General features: G+C 43.6%; 1 protein-coding gene across 1 annotated transcript in view; it reads left to right on the top strand.

Annotated features, from left to right (window-relative positions):
• Nucleotides 1-22,261, top strand: part of LOC120065561 (receptor-type tyrosine-protein phosphatase T-like) — a 394,361-nt gene that overhangs the window by 80,310 nt on the left and 291,790 nt on the right. The window contains exon 7 of the mRNA XM_039016626.1: nucleotides 3,103-3,396. Coding sequence (XP_038872554.1) covers nucleotides 3,103-3,396 — 294 coding nt within the window. The remainder of the gene's footprint in view (nucleotides 1-3,102; nucleotides 3,397-22,261) is intronic.

Below are 22,261 nucleotides of genomic sequence, written 5' to 3'. Positions count from 1 at the left end.
ATGGAGGGAGGCAGTCCCTGGAAAAATCATGAAATAAATTGATTTAATCAGCAGAGCACTCTGAGGGCCCACTCCTGGGTGGCGAGGCGCTCCCTTCAGTGTGCTGCACATGAAAGCAGTGGGGTCTATCGGTGTGCCTCCGCAGAATTCAGAGAGCTGAAAATAGGCTTGTGGTGATAATGATACTGGGAAGCTGGTAGTCTTGTCTAATGACGTTTCAGCGTGCATCTCCTCAATTTTCTCGATCGCTCTTCTTTTTTTGCAAAGTGCAAGGGGAAAAAACAGATTTAGGTCATCGTTGTCTCACAGCTACCAATTCCCCTTTTCTGGTGTATGTTTTCCTCTCCTTTTACCTCTATCTTCCTTCCTGTGCCAACTGGGGCTTGATCTGATACCGTGAGATTGTTAAAGCTTTACGGAATATCCCCAATTTACCAACTCAGTAACACTTTAACACCCATCGTCATAACACGTTATCTGGCTATGGTTATATTATAATATGACAGGTTATAATATGGTCATAACACTGTCATGACACATATATTTAGACCTGTTGTGACATGATTGTTTTATTTTATGGCTGGTTATGACACCTATATAAGAGTGCCAAAACCCACAAAACCTACCACACAAGGCAAAACATTCCATTACACCATAAACATACTGTTGACATGTAGGCTATGTAATATACTTTTCATTACAACAAAACAAAGGTTTTAAGGGACAACATTTCAAACAAAAAGGAAACTTCTTGGCAGGGAAAAAAACTCTTATGTCATAACCAGCTTTAAAATCTACGCAATATATGTCACAACAGGTGTAAATATATGGGTCATGCCAGTGTTATGACCACATTATGACAGGTTATGACAAGTTATGTCAGCTTGTATTATTATGACGTGTTTATGACCGTGTTACCAAAAACTCCCCGCAGAGTGCCAGTTGAAAAAGACGAGGGCAAACAGGGCCCTGGTCTCCTCTGCTTTTTCCCCCCGAATGCACCCGAAACACGCACTGATAGCCGTTGTGTGGTTTGTCCATGCTGCAAAAATATCAAAACCAGAAAATGGAAGTTAACCCCATTTAGCGGAGAGCTTTCAATAAGGGCCACAGTGGGCTGCAAGGATGCGACACCCGACAACAGTGGTGGTAGACGACAACAGTCACTTGGCCCTTTCCTCTCTCTCTCTTGTCCTCTTAAGTGGGAATTTTTGCCTTTTATTCATGCACCTATCTGGCTACTTTTATCACACCAGATACATTCGCCATGCACAACCAAAGCAAAACGACACCATGTGTCGTCTTTGCTCTCGCCAACCCTGTAAACGTTGCATCGCCTGTTACCTGTTAGCACGTGTCCACTGTTCCATTTGTCATGATGACTTCCCTGGATGGCACGTTTTCATAATTGCGCCTTGTGCCAGAAATCACTCAGACTCAAACGTCTGTGCATCTTTCTGATGGGCGGTGTGGCGGGCACAGTTCAAATGGCCCCAGCCACTGAGGAGTGGCGGTGAGAACATGCTGCTGATAGGTTGTGCTGACACAGGCCTTTGCGCGTACCGAAAGAAATGAAGTAGTGCACCTTTATTAATGGAAGGGAGGAAAAGCAATACTTTATGATCATTCTGCACCTTCCCGAGATACCATGTCCCTGAGATGAATAGGAGCCCGGTGATAGATGAGGCATTTACTCCCAAGAATGCAAGCACAATGCATATTGTAATGGCCCTCCGAAAATGTTTGAGAGACAATACTTTGCTTTAGAGAGCAGACCATTATTCTTCCATAAGGAACTGGCAAAGATTGACAAAATACTTTCCCCAAAAACTTTATGATGGATTAGAACAGCAGATTTAAACCCCATGATGATAGCATAGTTAGGACGTTTGAACGCTCTCCATGTCACCCTACCGGTGGTATTAACGTCATTATAACTTGGGCCCAGTTTTTCCCGCGGGTCACATAGTCAGGCCAAAATTCCTGGCCTTAGTTCTAAATCGTTACGTGGACTTTCTTAACCTGCAGTATTACGGCGTCCATATTAGGACAGCCATAGCAACTCCTTCTGAGACTGGCCTAATATGGACACCATACAAGTCAACTATTACCTCATTTCTCTTTAGTCATAGAGTAAACTCTCCCTGAGTATGACCTCAAGGCATCTGTAGCTTCTTCAGTTTCTGTCTGCAGTCTTTCCAACCATGGAGGAGCTAAATGTGGCCTGGTAATCTGGCTTAGTTGATTACATGGGAACACACACTGAGCAACACCCTCTAATGGGGGACTGGGTCCGCCGCTGCTACGCATGGCCGGGTACCTTCACGGGTGGTCTCCCATGCTCAGACGAGGATTACTACCCACTCCTCTGCTTTACCCCTCTTCCGCATTTCTCTCTCTCTCTCTCTCTCTCTCTCTCTCTCTCTCTCTCTCTCTCTCTCTCTCTCTCTCTCTCTCTCTCTCTCCCTGTCTTTCTGTTTGTTAGCCTCCCTCCCTCTTTCTCTCTCTCTGTCTGTCTGTCTCTCTCTCTTTTATCTTTCTCACTGTCTGTCTCTCTTATCTCGTTCCCCCCTGTCGAGAGGGAGGAAGGAGAGATACGGAGCCGTTCAATGTACTGGAAGCCCTGTGCTGTCTCTTGTGGGTAATGTCGCAGGTTATCAGGGCTGCGCTGGTTGAGTGGAGAGCAGGGTAGCATGCAGCGAAGGGGAATATGGGAAAGAGTGAGGCACTTCACCTCATTAGATGCGATGCTCTCGCAGGCGTTCAGTTTAGTTCGGATACAATTTACCTCTGGCAGAAGGGTACCTCTCAAGTCTGCTTGGTTTTGATTTCACTTTCGGAAAGTGAAAGTGTTTGATAATAACCAGTTTACATACATTGTTATGACACAGTTTACATGCTCCATGGCACTCATTCATAGCTGTCCAAATCATGCTGCCAATTCATGCTCCCTTAAACCACCATTATCTATCTATCACAGGGGTTCCAAATTGACATCGGGAAATTTCAGTGACCTCAATCATTTAACCACATACATTTGGGAACCACTGACCTAGGCCTATATTCTAATCTCCATTGTCCTCTCTCTCTCTGCCCCCTCAGCTCCCCCCACGCCCATTGCCCCTCCGGAGCTCTTGGCGGTGGGTGCCACCTACCTGTGGATCAAGCCCAACGCCAACTCCATCATCGGGGACGGACCTATCATCCTGAAGGAGGTGGAGTACCGCACCACCACGGGCAACTGGGCCGAGACCCACATCGTGGACGCCCCCACCTACAAGCTTTGGCATTTGGACCCCGACGTGGAGTACGAGATCAAGGTTCTGCTGACCCGGCCAGGAGAGGGAGGCACGGGTCCCCCGGGACCTCCACTCATCACCCGGACCAAGTGTGCTGGTGAGTGGAACAATGTGGTTTCTTTGTCTGTGTTGTGTTTCTGTCGGTGTTCTATTATGTTGATGTGCTCATCTTGATTTAGGTCCACCATTAGCTGACGCCTTAGCGACTGCTAGTCTTCCTGGGTTCCTTCTAACTAGAGAATAATTAACAATCTGTAGATAGGCTATACTCCTAGTTTGAGGGATAGTGTGTGGATTTCTACTGCTCATCTTTCAGTGCTGTATACATTGGGCTCCGATTACCAGCTATTTCCTCTTTGATGATGGGAGCTCTATTCCCATTATCTAAGTGAAGGTTATCGAATTCATCACACGTGAGAACAGTCACTTTTTCCAAAACGTGGAAAACGAGAACCAAATAGATTTTTCCTTGCAACATTGAATCAATGAGTTCACTGTGCACCACCTGCCTCCATTAAGGTGCACCACCTGCCTCCATTAAGGTCCACCCCACCTTCAGCTTCTGAAGTTCACACTTCCTGATTCATCTGAGACTCTCCGTTTGCATCCCAAATGGCACCCTATTCCCTTTATAGTGCACTACTTTTGACCAGGGCGCATAGGGTAGGTGAGAGACATTTTTGTTGTTGTAATTATTGGCCCAGTGGGTAGCGTATGGAGCTTGCGGAAGAAAGACACACTTCATTTAATAAAGTGACTGCTAATCAGATCAACCCTTTGTGTGCGTGTGTGTGTGTGTGTGTGTGTGTGTGTGTGTGTGTGTGTGTGTGCAACTGTGTCTGTATGTGACTGTTTGCTTGTGCATGTGTGTGTGTGCGTGCAATGGCTCCTGTGGGGCTCTGATGGGGAATGATAATTGAGGTGAGCAGATGAGCAGCCGTGGGAAGTCTCTGTTCTCCAGGTGAGAGACATGATGAAGGAGCTGCGTGTGGCAGCGCCAACACAGTGGGGAAGCACCAATGATCTGGAGAAAATGAAACACTGTTTGTGTCCCCTCTCTCTTTTTTTCCCTTTTCTTTCTCTTTCTCTCTCTCTTTCTTCCATTCTTTCGCTCTTTCTTATTTTTCTGTTGAATTCTCTCTCCTTCAATTTAGTCTCTATTCCTTTCTGGCAGGTTTTTTCTCTGTATTTCTATAATCCTTCTCTCTCTTTCTCTTATTCTCTTTCTCTACTTTTCTTTGAATTCTCTCACTCTCTCTCCATTGAGTCTGTATTTCTTAATCTCTCTCTCTTATCTATTTCCCCCTGTTCTTTCCCTCTCATTACCCACTGCTTTACTCAACATCTCATTCTTGTTCTCCGTCTGGAAAACTGATTGGATATAAGGGCAGAAGGCGAGACCCAGATGCAGATAAAGGAGGCAGATGGTTAGAGTCTTTGTAGTTTAATATAATCCAAAAGGAGTAGGCAAGAGAATGGTCATGGACAGGCAAAGGTCAAAACCAGATTCTGAGTCCAAGAGGTAAAGAGTGGCAGACAGGCTCGATGTCAGGGCAGGCAGAAGGGTCAGGCAGGCGGGTACTGAGTCCAGAAAAAACAGGCAAGGGTCAAAACCGGGAAGACTAGAAAAAGAGAATGGAGAACAGGAACATGGGAAAAACACGCTGGTTGACTTGAAAACATACAAGACGAACTGGCACAGGGAGACAGGAAACACAGGGATAAATACACTGGGGGAAATAAGCGACACCTGAAGGAGGTGGAGAAAATCACAAGAATAGGTGAAACAGATCAGGGTGTGATGTTGGATTTGCAAAAACTCAATGTAAGATTTTTTTTTTTTTTTTTTTTTACACAACGTTTAATCTATATTCAATGACAGGTTGATATTTTTGTGGTTGATTCCACGTTGAATTCCCATTAGTTGACAACTCACTCAATGTAAATCAAAAATTGATGTTGAACTGACGTCTGTGTCCAGTGGGACACTTGCTGCCTTCTCAAACCTTTTGAAGTTTATGCAGGGTGAACATGTCTGGGAGTGTGTCTGTGTTTGAATCTGCCAATGTGCCTGTCTCCAATCTTCGGCCTTTGTCTTTTTCTATGTTGGTGCTGTGACTATGTGTGCTCAAGCTAGTTCGCGCTGCTCTAAGTGCCTCTGTGTATGCGTGTGTGTTTATGTGCTCACATTTGTGTGCGCGTGTCTTTGTGTGGTCCTTTGGCAGCCACCATCGCTCTCTGTACCAGTAAACAATTTAGCTAGGTGAAAATGATGTGCTATAGTGGTTCCATGCCACCGGCTCTGCAGGTATCCACCACACCCCCACCGCCCCCGCACACACACACTCCTGGGCCCCCTGCCTCAGAAGCCCCACTCCCTCTCAGCGGGCTTCCACAGCACTTCTTGCCTGATGAAATGCACCCAATTCCAGCTGACAGACACAATCTGATCTGCGCCACTGCCAGCCGCATCCGTTTGCATTATGCTAATCCAGTCGCATGTAAAAAGCGCTTCTTCGCTAATGTACAGCTACGGGCGGTGGCATTCACTGTGACATTCATCAGGCGTGTGTGGAGAAGAAGCTGCACCGCACATTATCACTGTCAAAGGCAAAGGCAATGAACAGAGCCCCCCTGGAGGAAACTGTGGAAGATGTTAGCACCGAATGGAGCCGGAATGGAGGCTGAACGGAACACGCAGGAATCGATACGGTCCGCATGAAGAGGAGTTTGTAATACATCCCCAAACAGGCTAAAAAACAAGAAGAGGACGTTTCTTGGGTTGTGAGCCGACCGCTCTCGGACCAGTTACAGATTGCCCCGTCACTTTGGATTGGGCTGTGGAAGCTGACCTGAGAGCGGTGTTGACAAGGGGTTAGATATTTCTGTACAGTAAGCTACGCAGTGCTGTATCTCAACTCGGTTCAGGCTCTGTTATTAATGCAACACAGTATGTGTTCCATCCAGAAGGTGTTGGTCCTCAGCCTAAGTTACATGAATCAGAACAAACCCCGCTTGACATGTTCGATTGTGGTGTGTTTCATGTGAGCTGAAGATCGGACACTGTTCGAGATGTCCGAGTGCACGAAGATGAGTCAGAACCAATAGACAAATTACGCTGCTTGAGCATTTGCGTTTGTGCACAAGTGTGTGTGTGTGTGTGTGTGTGTGTCTACCTGCGGCCCAGATCGATGTGGAAGAGGCTGCCTGTTTTCATCATATCAGAGGCAACCAGGAGGGAGAGAGAGGATGAAGAGGGAAGGGTGAGGAAGGAGGGAGGGAGGGGAGACAGCGGGGGCAGAGTGGAGGTGATGTGGAACAAAGGTGCTGCTGGCCGCGGCCCAATAGCTCTGTACTGTAACTCCTCTGTGTACTGGGCTAGCTGGGCTGTGTGAAGTGCAGCAGAAAGAAACATATGTTTTCTGAAGTGTCGGCCGCCGTGTTTACCTGTCAGAGAGATCTTGTGCCGGGGTGGGGGGGTGTAGAGAGGAGAAGGGCCTCAGAAATGGGTCAGAGAAGGGCCTCATAAATGCTCAGGGCCCGCTCGCTTGTCTGCCTGGCTGATTTGAGTGTTGGCAGCCTGCAGCGCTTGAGTGGGCTCTGTCGTGGCACACCAGAGCTGAGGGGGAAACACAAAGCACACATTGCTATTCACATCTACATCCTCCAACACCTGGGTGTATGACATTTACAGTGGATGCACTGTTATCTTATTAAATTCAGGTCAAATTTAAGACCCATTACTACTCTCCGCCAGGCAGTTGTGGAGTAAATACCACATTTTCATACTTGAGTAAAAGTAAAGTTACGTTAATAGAAAATGACTCAAGTAAAAGTGAAAGTCACCCTGTAAAATATTACTTGAGTAAAAGTGGTCTAAAAGTATTTGGTTTTAAATGCACTTAAGTTTTAAAAGTAAATGTAATTTCTAAAATATTTATATACAATATAATTGGACCAGTTTCCTGTCCTGCTGAGCATTCAAAATGTAATGAGTACTTTTTGGTGTCAGCGAAAATGTATGGAGTAAAAATTACAATATTTTCTTTAGGAATGTAGTGGAGTAAAAGTAAAAGTTGTCCACAATTATAAATAGTAAAGTACAGATAGCCCAAAAAACGACTTAAGGACTTTACACCACTGCCACCAGGTGACGATGAGGGACGTGACATCTTTGGCTCCCAGCGTGTCGCTTCATCTCATGTGTCATCCCGTCGACTGGCACACAGTCCACTCGTTAGGAGGTGGACTGAAGATGCTTTTAATCCATTTTGCGCTGAGCGTGAATGATCTATAAACTATAGACCTCCGCTTGACTGTCAACCAAACAGGATTTATTCTTATTATCTTTCCCCTCACGTTACGATAAATCTCCCCCTGTGCGTTGGAAGATGAATGTGATAATGTGCTTGTGAAAGCTGTGGTGGCAAGAGTTCATCCTACTCCTCCCGCAGTCTCTCTCTCCCTCTTTCTCTCTCTCTGTCCTTGGCTGGTTGCCCCGAAAATACCCACCTACACATGTTTCCCCCTTCTGGATGATAAAATGGACACTCTCCAATATCCTGATTTGCTGTTTTATTAGGTAAATCCTATCCATGAATAAGTTTTGGAAAATGTTCAAATTTACATGGGATAATTTTGAATATTCTGATGAAAAAAGGGCCTTTTTAAAACATCTCATAGCTTCCTAAACTCTAGTGTTAAGTTTGAAGTTTCTGGGTTTCTTAGAGTTCAGGCACATTTAATGATTTATATGGCTCTCTCTTTAGACTGCCATGCTTTAGTGCTTTCTATTACCATTGCCCTTCATGAGCTTTTCATAGATGATGGGCAGTGGACCGTTGTCTGGCCTAGAATTCATGCCGAGCCCAAATTCATGGTTTTAAAGGACAACGCTACTGTTAATTTGTTTTGCATTATTTCTGGGCAAGGAGAAGATGGCTTTGCTCGACCTCCATGGCTGGTCTCCTGGGCCATCATTAATCTCTCCGCTCGCCATGATCTGAGAGGAGGACTTTGCAATATAACATTTATCTCCAACAGTTCTTTCTCTCCTAAGTCGCCGCTGCTACTGCCACGGAGGGGCTGTCCTGCCGCACATGCGCACACAGACATGTACACGCACGTTACGCTCGCACATACACGGACACACTTTCTTCACAGGTCACTCATCTCCCTTCAGGGAGTAGTGAGGGAGACATGGAGGAGCGCTCTGAGGATCTGGGGGACGCAGCCTCGCCTGGATTGATCACTCTTTAAAACACCTTCCCTCCTCTGTTAACTGAATGAATATTTATGATGCAGGATCTAACGTGTCTCCTGGCTTATGTCCTCACACTATTAAGAGATGGGTATTTGATTTACCAGCAGGATATATGACTTTCCTTTACTTCCGTGCCGACTGCAGCTTTTCGATTTAAAAGACTCAAGCTTTAAAAACAACATTTTGTACCGGGTGAAGGGACAGGGATATTTTAAACTATAAAATGTTTGAATCAAAATGAGTTAACATACTGCAATTCTCCTCGAATTGTGACGAGGACAAGGGGACAATGTGCTGTAGTGAAAGAAACATGAAATAAAGCTACTGTCACGAGGGACTAGGCGGGTGAGGAAGGAATCATGCACAGAGAGTTCCACAGGGAAAAGGTGCACTTTAACGCGGCACAAAACAACAAACCCACAACACAGGGATAATAATATGGACCACCCAAAACACAGGGAGCCAGGTCCAGAACACCAACACCTCTACCTAACGTACACACGTAACACAAATACAATCCCGCACAAAACAAGGGCGGGGACACGTACTATAAATAAGGAAGCCCATCAAGCACATACAACAGGACACAGGTGAAACTAATAAGACACAACCAACAGACAACGAAAAAGGGATCGGTGGCGGCTAGTAGGCCGGTGACGACGACCGCCGAGCACCGCCCGAACAGGCAGGGGAGCCAACTTCGGCGGAAGTCGTGACAGCTACTCACACATCATGGAGTCTTTTCACCAATGACATCTTGCTTTATGTCTAACCTAGCACTCAAGATGCGCTTGTGGGCCTTGTCAAGAACTTCAAGACTATCAAAAGCCAGGTCAAATATCCTTATGACGCAACAAAGACAATAAGCCAAGTGTCTTCAACGACTCGACCAGGGAGGCCCGTTGAGAACGGCTAATCCTTGCTTTTTCTTCTTAACATGGAATGTTAAGGGATTTAAGGCACCATATAAACAACATAGGCTTTTTTAAAAACACTGACGCACCAGTCAACACTGATCGGCCACTCAAACTGGGCCCAAATTAATCAGAAAGGCTCTTCACATGCTGAACGGCCTCTATTTCTACTCTCACCTTCCCCTCCGCTTTCCCCTCTCTCTCTATGGGGCTTATAATGACAGGCCTGAGGATAAACCCCACTGGTGCAGCTTGGTAATAAAGGCTGTGTTTGTGTGTGTGCGTGTGTGTGTGTGTCTGTTCGTGTGTGCGTGTGGTAATGAAGATGGTAAGGGAAAGCTCTTCAGAGAGAGCTGAGGCCTGCGAAAGCATGTTTCACATTTCCTTTCACAGCACGTCTCACAGACACACACACAGCACGCCAATATGTTGAATTACGCACAGAGATCGTGTAAGTAGTGGCACCTTTGGAAAACACACCATTTCCAAGGTGTTTGTGTGTGGTTAATGTGTGCATGTATGCAATGCGTATGGGTGATTGTGATGATGGTACAGGGGGAATTGGGGGATGTTCATGTGTGTACCAGTCAAAAATTTGGACACACCTACTCATTCAAGTTTTTTTTTTCTTCTACATTGTAGAATAATTGTAAATACATCAAAACTATGAAATTACACATATGGAATAATGTAATATCCAAAATAGTGTTAAACAAATCAAAATATATTTTAAATGTGAGATTATTCAAAGTAGCCACCCATTGCCTTGATGACAGCTTTGCAAACTCTTGGCATTCTCTCAACCAGCTTCATGATGTAGTCACCTGGAATGCATTTCAATCAACAGGCGTGCCTTGTTAAAAGTTCATTTGTGGAATTTCTTTCCTTCTTAATGCATTTGATCCAATCACTTGTGTTGTGACATGGTAGGTTTGGTATACAGCAGATATCCCTATTTGGTAAAAGACCAAGGCCATATCATGTCAAGAACAACTCAAATAAGCAAAGATAAACGACAGTCCATCATTACTTTAAGACATGAAGGTCAGTCAATCCGGAAAATTTCAAGAACTTTGAAAGTTTCTTCAAGTGCAGTCTCAAAAACCATCAAGCGCTATGATTAAACTGGCTTTAATGAGGACCACCACAGGAAAGGAAGACCCAGAGATTCCTCTGCTGCAAAGGATAAGTTCATTGTCTGCACCAGATTTGCCAGTTCTTGCTGTGAGATGTTACCCCACTCTTCCACCAAGGCACCTGCAAGTTCCCAGACATTTCTGGGGGGAATGTCCCTAGCCCTCACCCTCCGATCCAACAGGTCCCAGATGTGCTGAATGAGATTGAGATCCGGTTTCTTTGCTGGCCATGGCAGAACACTGATATTCCTGTCTTGCAAGAAATCACACACAGAACGAGAAGTATGGCTGGTGGCATTGTCATGCTGGAGGGTCATGTCATGCCTGCAGGAAAGTTACCACATGAGGGAGGAGGATGTCTTTCCTGTAACGCACAGCGTTGAGATTGCCTGCAATGACAACAAGCTCAGTCCGATGATGCTGTGACACAACGCCCCAGACCACGATGGACCCTCCACCTCCTAATCGATCCTGCTCCAGAGTACAGGCCTTGGTGTACAGCTCATTCCTTCCACGTTAAACGCGAATCCGACCATCACCCCTGGTGAGACAAAACCGCGACTCGTCAGTGAAGAGCACTTTTTGCCAGTCGTGTCTGGTCTAGCGGCGGTGGGTTTGTGCTTATAGGCGACGTTGTTGCCGGTGATGTCTGGTGAGGACCTGCCTTACTACAGGCCTACAAGCCCTCAGTCCAGCCTCTCTCAGCCTATTGCGGACAGTCTTAGCACTGATAGAGGGATCGTGCGTTCCTGGTGTAACTCGGGCAGTTGTTGTTGCCATCCTGTACCTGTCCCGCAGGTGTGATGTTCAGATGTACCAATCCTGTGCAGGTGTTGTTACACGTGGTCTGCCACTGCGAGGACGATCAGCTGTCCGTTCTGTCTCCCTGTAGCTCTGTCTTAGGCGTCTCACAGTACGGACATTGCAATTTATTGCCCTGGCCACATCTGCAGTCCTCATGCCTCCTTGCAGCAGAGTCAGTAGAAAGGCCTCTTAATTATCCTAAGTTTTCATAACTGGGACCTTAATTGCCCACCGTCTGTAAACTGTTAGTGTCTTAATGACCGTTCGACAGGTGCATGTTTAATTAATTGTTCATTGAACAAGCATGGGAAACAGTGCTTAAACCCTTTACAATGAAGATCTGTGAAGTTATTTGGATTTTTACGAATTATCTTTGAAGGACAGGGTCCTGAAAACGGGATGTTTCTTTTTTCGCTGAGTTCATGTACTGTACGCTACTGATGTGCACGTTGACTCATAATCCACAGTCCCCACGGTTATATCCACAGGGCGATCAGGTTTAGGGTCATGAAATATTGTGTGGATGAAGGTTGATGGGCAGGTTGAATAAAGAGAAAACAATGCATATAATTTTTTACAAATGTAGAATTATTGTGCAATTCATGTCTAAAGTGGCTACTTCGAGATCTTTTATTCTTTTTATCTGCCATTCGTGCATACGTCAAGTCTAAGCTTTAGGGCCTACCTCTACAAGCGCCAAATACACGCAATTGCCAAATGCTTTTGGGAACTTGTGCAGAAAAAGTTTACGTCGATCCACTGAGGTGAAAAGGACAATGTTGGAGTATATTTCAACAAGAGGAAAGCTGCAAAATGGAGAGTTGAAAATAAAGAGAAGGTAGCATGGCCAGAACAGTAGCGTAGTGTTTGGCCCTATACAATTTCGACAGTCAAAAGGGAACTGTATTGTTCAGATGGGTTAAATAGAATAATATCTGAAATATGGACACTGACTGTAGTAGGTCTATAACCTCTCACCCTTTATAATATTATATACCACAATTAGGGCTGTTGGTCTTAACATAAACACAATTAGCATCTCCTGGCTTCCACGCATAGCTTACAAGCCACTGACTCAGACCTTTGGAACAACAAAATAAAAAAAATAAAAAAAGTTTAATAAGTTTAAATTTTATAAATCTATTTAATATAGCCTACACCATTACAATAATTTCATTATTTATTTTAGACAGGTCTAAAGAAACATGATATGAAGAAAATGTGTATTTCAGAAGAACAGAATTACATACTACATAGTTGTCCTTATGTTTGGCCCTGATCTGCCTATGCCTTAAGGATGTGGGCTACACTAGTTAATTTAGCAGACAGGATTTGCTTCGAATGTATATTATTTTATAGTATGAATAATACAATTGAACATAGCTGATTAAATTAGAAATATATTTCTCCAAAAGATTCAAAAGGGTTCAGTCTCATCGTCAACAGTGAAGAGGCAACTCCGCGGTGTTGGCCTTCTAGGCAGAGTTCCTCTGTCCAGTGTCTGTGTTCTTTTGCCCATCTTAATCTTTTATTTTTATTGGCCAGTCTGAGATATGGCTTTTTCTTTGCAACTCTGCCTAGAAGGCCAGCATCCCGGACTCGCCTCTTCACTGTTGACGTTGCTGCCAGTGGTGGACTTGTGAGGCGTCTGTTTCTCAAACTAAACACTCTAATGTACTTGTCCTCTTGCTCAGTTGTGCACCTGGCCCTCCCACACCTCTTTCTATTCTGGTTAGAGACAGTTTGCGCTGTTCTGTGAAGGGAGTAGTACACAGCGTTGTACGAGATCTTCAGTTTCTTGGCCTTCATTTCTCAGAACACGAATAGACTGATGAGTTTCAGAAGAAATGTGCGTCTTTCTGGCCATTTTGAGTCTGTAATCAAACCCATAAATGCTGATGCTCCAGATACTCAACTAGTGTAAAGAATGCCAGTTTTATTGCTTCTTTAATCAGAACAACAGTTTTCAGCTGTGCTAACCTAATTGCAAAAGGGTTTTCTAATGATCAATTAGCCTTTTAAAATGATAAACTTGGATTAGCTAACACAATGTGCCATTGGAACACAGGGGTGATGGTTGCTGATAGTGGAACTCTGTACGCCTATGTAGATATTCCATAAACAATCTGCCGTTTCCAGCTACAATAGTCATTTACAACATTAATAATATCTACGCTGTATTTCTGATCAATTTTATGTTATTTTAATGGACAAAAAATGTGCTTTTCTTTCAAAAACAAGGACATTTATAAGTGACCCCAAACTTTTGAACGGTAGTGTATACTAAAGAATATATGTGTGAAATTTGTTTTGATTTTGTCACGTCCATTGTAAAGATGAGACCAAGGCGCAGCGTGAGTAGAGTTCCACATAATTTTAATCAACTGAAACTCAACTAACAAAACAACAAACAACCGAATGAAACGTGAAGCTATACGAATAGTGCAGACAGGCAACTAAACATAGAACAAGATCCCACAAACACAAAAGGGAAATGGCTACCTAAATATGATCCCCAAACAGAGACAACGATAAACAGCTGTCTCTGATTGAGAACCATATCAGGCCAACATAGACATACAATACACCTAGATGACAACACCCCTAGACATACAAAACCCTAGACATACAAACTAGCGTACACACCCTAGTCACACCCTGACCTAACCAAAATATATAGAAAAACAGAGATATCTAAGGTCAGGGCGTGACAGATTTAGATTTGACAGTTATCATGCACCTTCCTTGGAACAGGGGCAGAGGGATAAATACTGTACATGTCATCTATGCACTTAAATACTGAATGGAGGACTCTTTTCCCGTAGTTCATTTTCATACCAACCAGATAGGCTATACTCCTGTTGTAAAGCGAAGCAATGTGCTTAATATTAGGAAAGTTGAGAAATAAATATAGTAGGCCTAGCCTATAGAAAGCTGATGGGATCCTCCTCTTTTTAATAGAGGCCATCAAAACGATGTTTTCTCACGCAATTGCATAGCCTATAGAAACGTTGCTCAACATGAGCTCATGGGTTCTCATGAAGTGTTTGATTTGATTTTTGATTACATTTGCATTGATGTCAGCATGATTAGAGGGACAATAGAGTGCTGAGTACCAGGCAGTTAGCCAGTTTGGTAGACTACTAATGACAATCAGCAGCATCAGAGCTTGGAGAAGTCTAATTACCGTGACTAAACAGTCACGTGGAATTTGACTGCAGTCGTGACTACCAGTGTGACGGTAATACTGTAACCCTAACCAAAATATACAGTATATCCCAATCTCTAATCTCTTTCAAATGTATGTCTTACATCCTGGACATGTTATATAAGATTTGACATTGGCTGATTGAATTTGATGTCTGCCAACAATTGAGACGCGAAGATTAAGTTGATATGAAACTAAGCTCTTCAGAAGCAGCAAGGGCACTGAAATTTATGACAGATATGTTACATTGATTCATTTTGGAAGAATTACAATCATAGCTTGGTATAGTTTTTTTTTGCATTGTCAAAGACTCACCCAAATAGAGATGAATGTCATTGAGAATAAGTTTTGAGTCCAATCTGAGACTAAGATAAAGAGCAAAAAAAGTAATACTCCTATATTTATCCTGAAGACTAATTAAATGTCCAATCAGATGGTCTGTACAATCCATTTCCTTTGAAAGCCTTTTGTTTCCTGTTCCTTTTTATTGAACATAAACACCTTTTTTTCAAATGAATTTATATCTCATGGGGGGTCAATGTTGTAATCTGGGTCTATAGGTTATAAAAAATGTTTGTGTGGTAACAGGGCTTATAAATCAAACATTATGAATAAAACAAATCAATATGTTAACCACTACAAACAAATCCAAAGCTTTTTAACTTAAATACAAGTATCTGTCCCTGTGTAAGAGCCTTTATTAAAAATGAATAACGGTTTGGATTACAGCTCCTGCTATGCAATTGTACTTAACATTGTCTCGTATTCAATCATTTGTTGTTTTTCTGATACCACATTCTGCCATCATAGTCTTTCTGCCTGGAAGTATGTGGGTGTTCTATTAATACATGTATGAGAGTAGGGACAGTGAATATAATCGTTGCAAATGGCTATAAGACTGAAACCCTTCCTCAAATAATAATTTAAAAAAATTCATCACACGTACCATAGTGTAACAGTTGTAATCAACACAGTGCAGACATAGCCACAGGAAGTAGGGGTGCTGGAGGTGGGGCCGCCGGAAAACGTGTGGCGAGGCGACATTTGCCACATCATTTTTTATTTCATTAAATAAAATATATTGATGCAAAGCATTAAAAAGAGGGGCAAATCTCTGTTTTTTTAGACCGATTTGCCTCATGATACATGCACACTGAGTGTACAAAACAGGAACACCTGCCTTTTCCATAACATAGACTGACCAGGTGAATCCAGGTGAAAGCTATGATCCCTTATTGATGTCACTCGTTAACCCTCCTGCTGTGTTCCGGTCGAATTGGACCGATTTACAAGATTTCTCTCTGAAAAATGTACTTAATTTAATCTGATTGTCATAAGGTTCCATGATTTTGTCCACATAGGGCATCTGAACACACAAAATAAATGTTGATGATTTTCATAAAATTTTGTACACCTGTAGTGTTCCCGATCAAAAATGACCAGTCATTAGAAATGAATGGGTGAGACTATAATTAGTGTATACAATTGAGTTCAGGCACATGCCCATTCATCAGATGGACACACTTCCTCTCCCAGACCCCCACATGCATGTTTGTTTGACCACACACACACACACATGCGCGCACGCACACACACACACACACACACCTCACTCCCCTGCTTGGCTGCCATGGCAACCCCCACGGGAACCTTTCCCCAATAGAATCTTTCCCCCACGGGAACCACACCTGTTGGCATTCTCACAAACAATCGCTACATTGTTTCAATAATATATAGAACTTTTCTCGCATCTCTGGTATATAAAGCTTTTTTGAGGCCTTGCTCACAATTCATTCTGTGGCAGCACAATGACCAAACGATATACTGTATGTGAGGCTCTTGATCATATCTTTGATCATGACACTGGTGAGGAGGAGGCCAGGAAACTGACAGTGAAGATGCATTAGAGTAGGAAGTGTCAGAAGTTGAAGACAACACAGAATATGATCCAGACCAAGAGACAACCGATGAGGAACATTCCAGTGATGAGGAGAGGGCCCTGCTGAGGTTGTTGTTACATTCCGGTCAAAGAATGGGAATTTGCCCTGGTCTTCCTCCCCACCTGAGAGGAGAGGTCGGCTGTCACCTGAAAATGTTATCAGGATGACCCCATGGCCAACGAGATACGCCATATCCCGGGTTGATGACATAAAATCTTGGCACTATTTAAACATTTTAAATGGTTTCAAAACAAACATCCTTGTTAAACTTTGACACAAAGTAGTCTGTGATAAATAGCACAATATGTTTCATCTGAGTATTTGTTATAGTCAAAATAATCCATACATTTAGCTTTTTTTACTAAAAAATGAGTTGAATGAGCTCAGGTCAATGAGGCCTTACAGGCCATAAATAGCAAATAGAAGTTAAAAACTTGTAATCTTCACAAGAACTTAAGCTGATAAAAAGATCTAACACAACATTAGGTGATAATATATGTATTATTATGGATTTATAATCAGCTATAATGGGGCGGTCATTTTGGAGCGGGAACACATCATTAATTAACATGAAACGAACACAACAGGAGGGTTAAATCCACTTCAATCAGTGCATATGAAGGGGAGGAGACGTGTAAAATAAGGATTTTTAAGCCTTGAGACAATTGAGACTGTGAGACTGTGACTTGAGATGGATTGTGTATGTGTGCCATTCAATGGGTGAATGGGAAAGACAAAATATGTAAGTGCCTTTGAACGGGTTGTGCTCAATAGTTTCAAGAATGGTCCACCACCCAAATGACATCCAGCCACCCTGACACAACTGTGGGAAGCATTGGTGTTGTATAGCACACTGTATTACTTACATGTATACCACTAATATAAGGACAGGACATGAGACGGGAGTAGAAACTAATGTGGGCATTGTTTAATGCGTTTCACAGGACAAAACATTCCAAGCATTCCAATGTATGTAAACAGGGGGGTGTTACTGGTGCCCTAAAGCAACAAACTTTAGGGCACCACACAACATATACACAACATATTCCTCCACTTTACTTTTGATGCCTCATAAGGAAAAAGTAAATATTCACTGTTTTATATATTATTATATTTTTAACATAACAGTTCTCTTAATGTAAATAAAGGAACTTTTCAGAATAACCTTTTCTGAACTAGGGAAAGAGGGTAGAATGCCTCAGTTCCCAGACTTAACCCTGGGGTGTATTCTGCCCCAATGTCGGAGGTTAGTCTGAACTAAATACTCAACCTTTCAGGTGGTCATCTTTTTCTTGCTGGGTAATGGCGACGTAGAGGTGAGTCTACAGTCACATTGTCTCTGAGTCTGAGTGGTGATGGTGTATGCCCAGACTGGGGTGCAACAGTACCATGAGTAAGCACTCTGGCTGGTTCAGGTGAGTCTGGAGCACTTTCCAAATTTGTAGGTTCAGGTAATGGCTCTTAGTCATAAGTAGGTCTCCAGTAGCTGATCTTTGTTTGTCACTTGACAAGAGTCATCTCTGAGGTTGGTTCCTGGCAACAGTTGATCCACGTGTCTTCTCCAGATGATGTTCTCCGGTGTGTGAACTGTGTAGGACACAGGGCCTGTTTGTGCGACCACTCTGGCTGGTATCCACTTTGGACCTTTACAGTAGTTCCAAGCATAAACTCTCTCTCCATCTCTGAAGCTTTTGTCTTTTGCTTTGCTCCGTCTCTCCACCTGTGCTCTCTGTTGTGTCTGTACGACCTGTTCAGTCTTTGGAGGTCTCAGGAGGTCGAGGTTGTAGCATGGGAGGGGTTTCTGTAGGTCAACAGGAAGGTGTTTATGCGTCTATTGAGGGACCCGTTCCCTTGTGGTGATTTTAAAGCTTGCTTCATTGTCTGGACAAATCTTCTAGCAAGGCCATTCGTTGCAGGGTGATACGGAGCTGACTTTATGTACTGAATTCCATTTACTTCCATGAATGACCGGAACTCTTCAGACACCAGTTGGGGGCCATTATCGCTAACGAGTTGAGTTGGCAATCCAAAGTGACTGAAGATTGACCATAGCTCTTTGATGGTTCTCTCCACTGAGGTGCTCTTCATCACCTCAGGCCATTTGCTGTGTGCGTCGACTACGACTAAGGGCATATGATCCTCCAGTGGGCCTGCATAGTCTATGTGGACTCAACTGCCAACGCTCCACTGGGAAGTCCCATGGGTGTAGTGGCGCTAGCTGAGGCATGTTCCTCATTTTTTGACATGCAGAACATGACTTGGCCTTGTCTTCGATAGCTGCGTCTAAACCTGGCCACCAAAAGTAGATGTGTGCAATCCCCTTCACTCGCACCATGTCACAGTGCCCTGAATGGAGTTCTTTAAAAACCTGCCTTCTCAGTGGCAGAGGTATGATTACTTTAAAGCCCCATAGCAAGCATCTAGACTGAACTGTGAGCTCCTTTCTCCTCACCAGACACGGCTTTAGGCTATCCGACAGCTCTCCTCAAATCCAATGAGTGACAATGTCCACGACCTCAGACATCACTGGATCAGTGTGGGTGAACTTTTTCACTTGGACAGATGTAACTGGGGCATTCGTTACTTCCTTGAAGTAGAAGATTTAATCCTCAATGTGTGCGACATGTAAGGGAAGCCTTGAGAGGCCGTCTGCATTGCAATGCTGCTGAGACCTTCTGTACTTGATATCGTAATAGTGGCTGCAAGCGACGGAAGGCCGATGTGGGGACCAAAGATGGAGGTGAGAGGTCTATGGTCCGTCAGAAGTGTGAATCTTCGGCCAAACAGAAACTGAAAATTGTATTTCTTAACTCCGAACACGATGGCCAGTGCTTCACGCTGTGCATAATTGCTCTCGGCTTTACTTAAGGTCCGTGATGTGAAAGCAATTGGCCTTTCTTCACCTGATGGCATGATGTGTGAGACAACAGCGCTAACGCCATAAGGCGATGCATCACATACCAACTGTAATGGCAAGTTGGGGTTGAAGTACGTGAGGGCCTCTGACTGAGCTAAGGTTGTTTCCTCCACACATCTGTCCTCCACACATCTGTCTGTTCACTTCCACTGTTTGGTTTTGTTCATAAATTCATGCAGTGGCTATAAAATGTTAGCTAGGATCGGCACAAACGTTGCGTAGTACGTCAGTAGTCAAATCAATCAAAATGTATTTATAAAGCCCTTCTTACATCAGCTGATGTCACAAAGTGCTGTACAGAAACCCAGCCTAAAACCCCAAACAGCAAGCAATGCAGGTGTAGAAGCACGGTGGCTAGGAAAAACTCCCTAGAATGGCCAAAACCTAGGAAGAAACCTAGAGAGGAACCAGGCTATGAGAGGTGGCCAGTCCTCTTCTGGCTGTGCCGGGTGGAGATTATAACAGAACATGGCCAAGATGTTCAAGTGTTCATAGATGACCAGCAGGGTCAAATTATAATAATCACAGTTGTTGTCGAGGGTGCAACAGGTCAGCACCTCAGGAGTAAATGTCAATTGGCTTTTCATAGCCGATCATTCAGAGTATCTCTACCACTCCTGCTGTCTCTGGAGAGTTGAAAACACCAGGTCTGGGACAGGTAGCACGTCTGGTGAACAGGTCAGGGTTCCATAGCCGCAGGCAGAACAGTTGAAACTGGAGCAGCAACACGGCCAGGTGGACTGGGGACAGCAAGGAGTCATCAGGCCAGGTAGTCCTGAGGCATGGTCCTGGGGCTCAGGTCCTCCGAGAGAGAGAAAGAGAGAGAATACATAAATTCACACAGGACACCGGATAAGACAGGAAAAATACTCCAGATATAACAGACTGACCCTAGCCCCCCGACAAGAAAAACTATGGCAGCATAAATACTGGAGGCTGAGACAGGGGGGGGTCGGGAGACACTGTCCGACGATACCCAAGAATGATCTCAGCTGACTCACATTCTGTTTTGATGGAGCCTTCACTTTAATGGTGCCTTGAGGAGCCCCGAACTGTCGATGACGTGGCCCAGGTACTCTACAGAAGGCCGGGAAAACGTGCATTTTTCCTTCCGGACCCTCAGACTGTACTCCTCCAGTCTCTGTAGTGTAGTGTCCAGGTTTCTCAGGTGATCCTGCTCGTCATTGCCGGTGATGAGTAGAACATCGAGGTAACATTGGACCCTGTGTGCCCGCTCTATCTGATCCATAGCTCTTTGAAACAAGGCCTGGAGCTGAGGTTATTCCAAAAGGAAACGTCTGGTACCTGTACAGTCCTTTGTGATTCAGTATTGTCAACAGTACGTGTGACTCTTGGTCCACATGCATCTGTAGATAGGTCTGTCTATCTTACTGATATTCTGTCCTCCAGCTAAACCAGAAAAGAGGTTGTCGATGACGGGAGTAGAAACTAACATGGGTATTGTTTAACCTGTCTAGGACAGACGTTCCGCTAGCGGAAACCCCCCAACATTCCACTGAAAAGGCAGCGCGCGAAATTCAAAAATATTTTTTTGCAATTTTTAACTTTCACACATTAACAAGTCCAATACAGCAAATGAAAGATAAACATCTTGTGAATCCAGCCAACATGTCCGATTTTTAAAATGTTTTACAGCGAAAACACAACATATATTTATGTTAGCTCACCACCATATCCAAAAAACACAGCCATTTTTTCACAGCAAAGATAGCTTTCACAAAACCCACAAATAGAGATAAAATTAATCACTAACCTTTGAACATCTTTATCAGATGACACTCATATGACATCATGTTACACAATACATTTATGTTTTGTTTGATAATGTGCATATTTATAGCCACAAATCTTGGTTTACATTGGCGCCATGTTCAGAAATGCCTCCAAAATATCCAGAGTAATTACAGAGAGCCACGTGAAATAACAGAAATACTCATCATAACACTTTGATGAAAGATACATGTTTTACATATAATTAAAGATACACTGGTTCTTAATGCAACCGCTGTGTCAGATTAAAAAAAAAAAAACTTTAGTAAAAAGCTCACCATGCAATAATCTGAGACGGCGCTCAGCCATTCTCCGCCATGTTGGAGTCAACAGAAATACGAAATGACATCATAAATATTCCCTTACCTTTGATGATCTTTCATCAGAATGCAGTGCCAGGAATCCTAGTTCCACAATAAATCGTTGTTTTGTTTTATAATGTCCATTACTTCTGTCGAATTAGCAACTTTGGCTAGCATGTGTAGTACACATGTCCAAACACTTGCACAATTGAACGAAAACGTCGAACGAAAACTTCAAAAAGTGATATTACAAGTCGAATAAACTGGTCAAACTCAGTTAAGAATCAATCTTCAGGATGTTTTTATCATATATATCTAATAACGTCCCAACCGGAGCATTTCTTCAAGTCTATATAACTCATGGCAAACATGGACATCACATGCCTAGCGATCTGGTCTGGCAATCTGCCAGACCAGTCACTCCAATAGCTCTCATCCGGCCCCACATCATGCTATTGGCTTCATTCAACGTTCTACTGACTGTTGACATCTAGTGGAAGGCGTATGAAGTGTATACAGATACATAAATGACAGAGATTTGAATAGGCGATGACTTTACCATCGACCCATTTCAGATTTTTCACTTCCTGTTTGGAAGTTTGCCTGCCAAATGAGTTCTGTTATACTCTCAGACATAATTCAAACGGTTTTAGAAACTTCAGAGTGTTTTCTATCCAATAGTAATAA

Source organism: Salvelinus namaycush, chromosome 20, assembly GCF_016432855.1.
Source record: "Salvelinus namaycush isolate Seneca chromosome 20, SaNama_1.0, whole genome shotgun sequence".
Lineage (NCBI taxonomy): Eukaryota > Metazoa > Chordata > Actinopteri > Salmoniformes > Salmonidae > Salvelinus > Salvelinus namaycush.
This window is presented reverse-complemented; position numbering and strand designations above follow the sequence as displayed.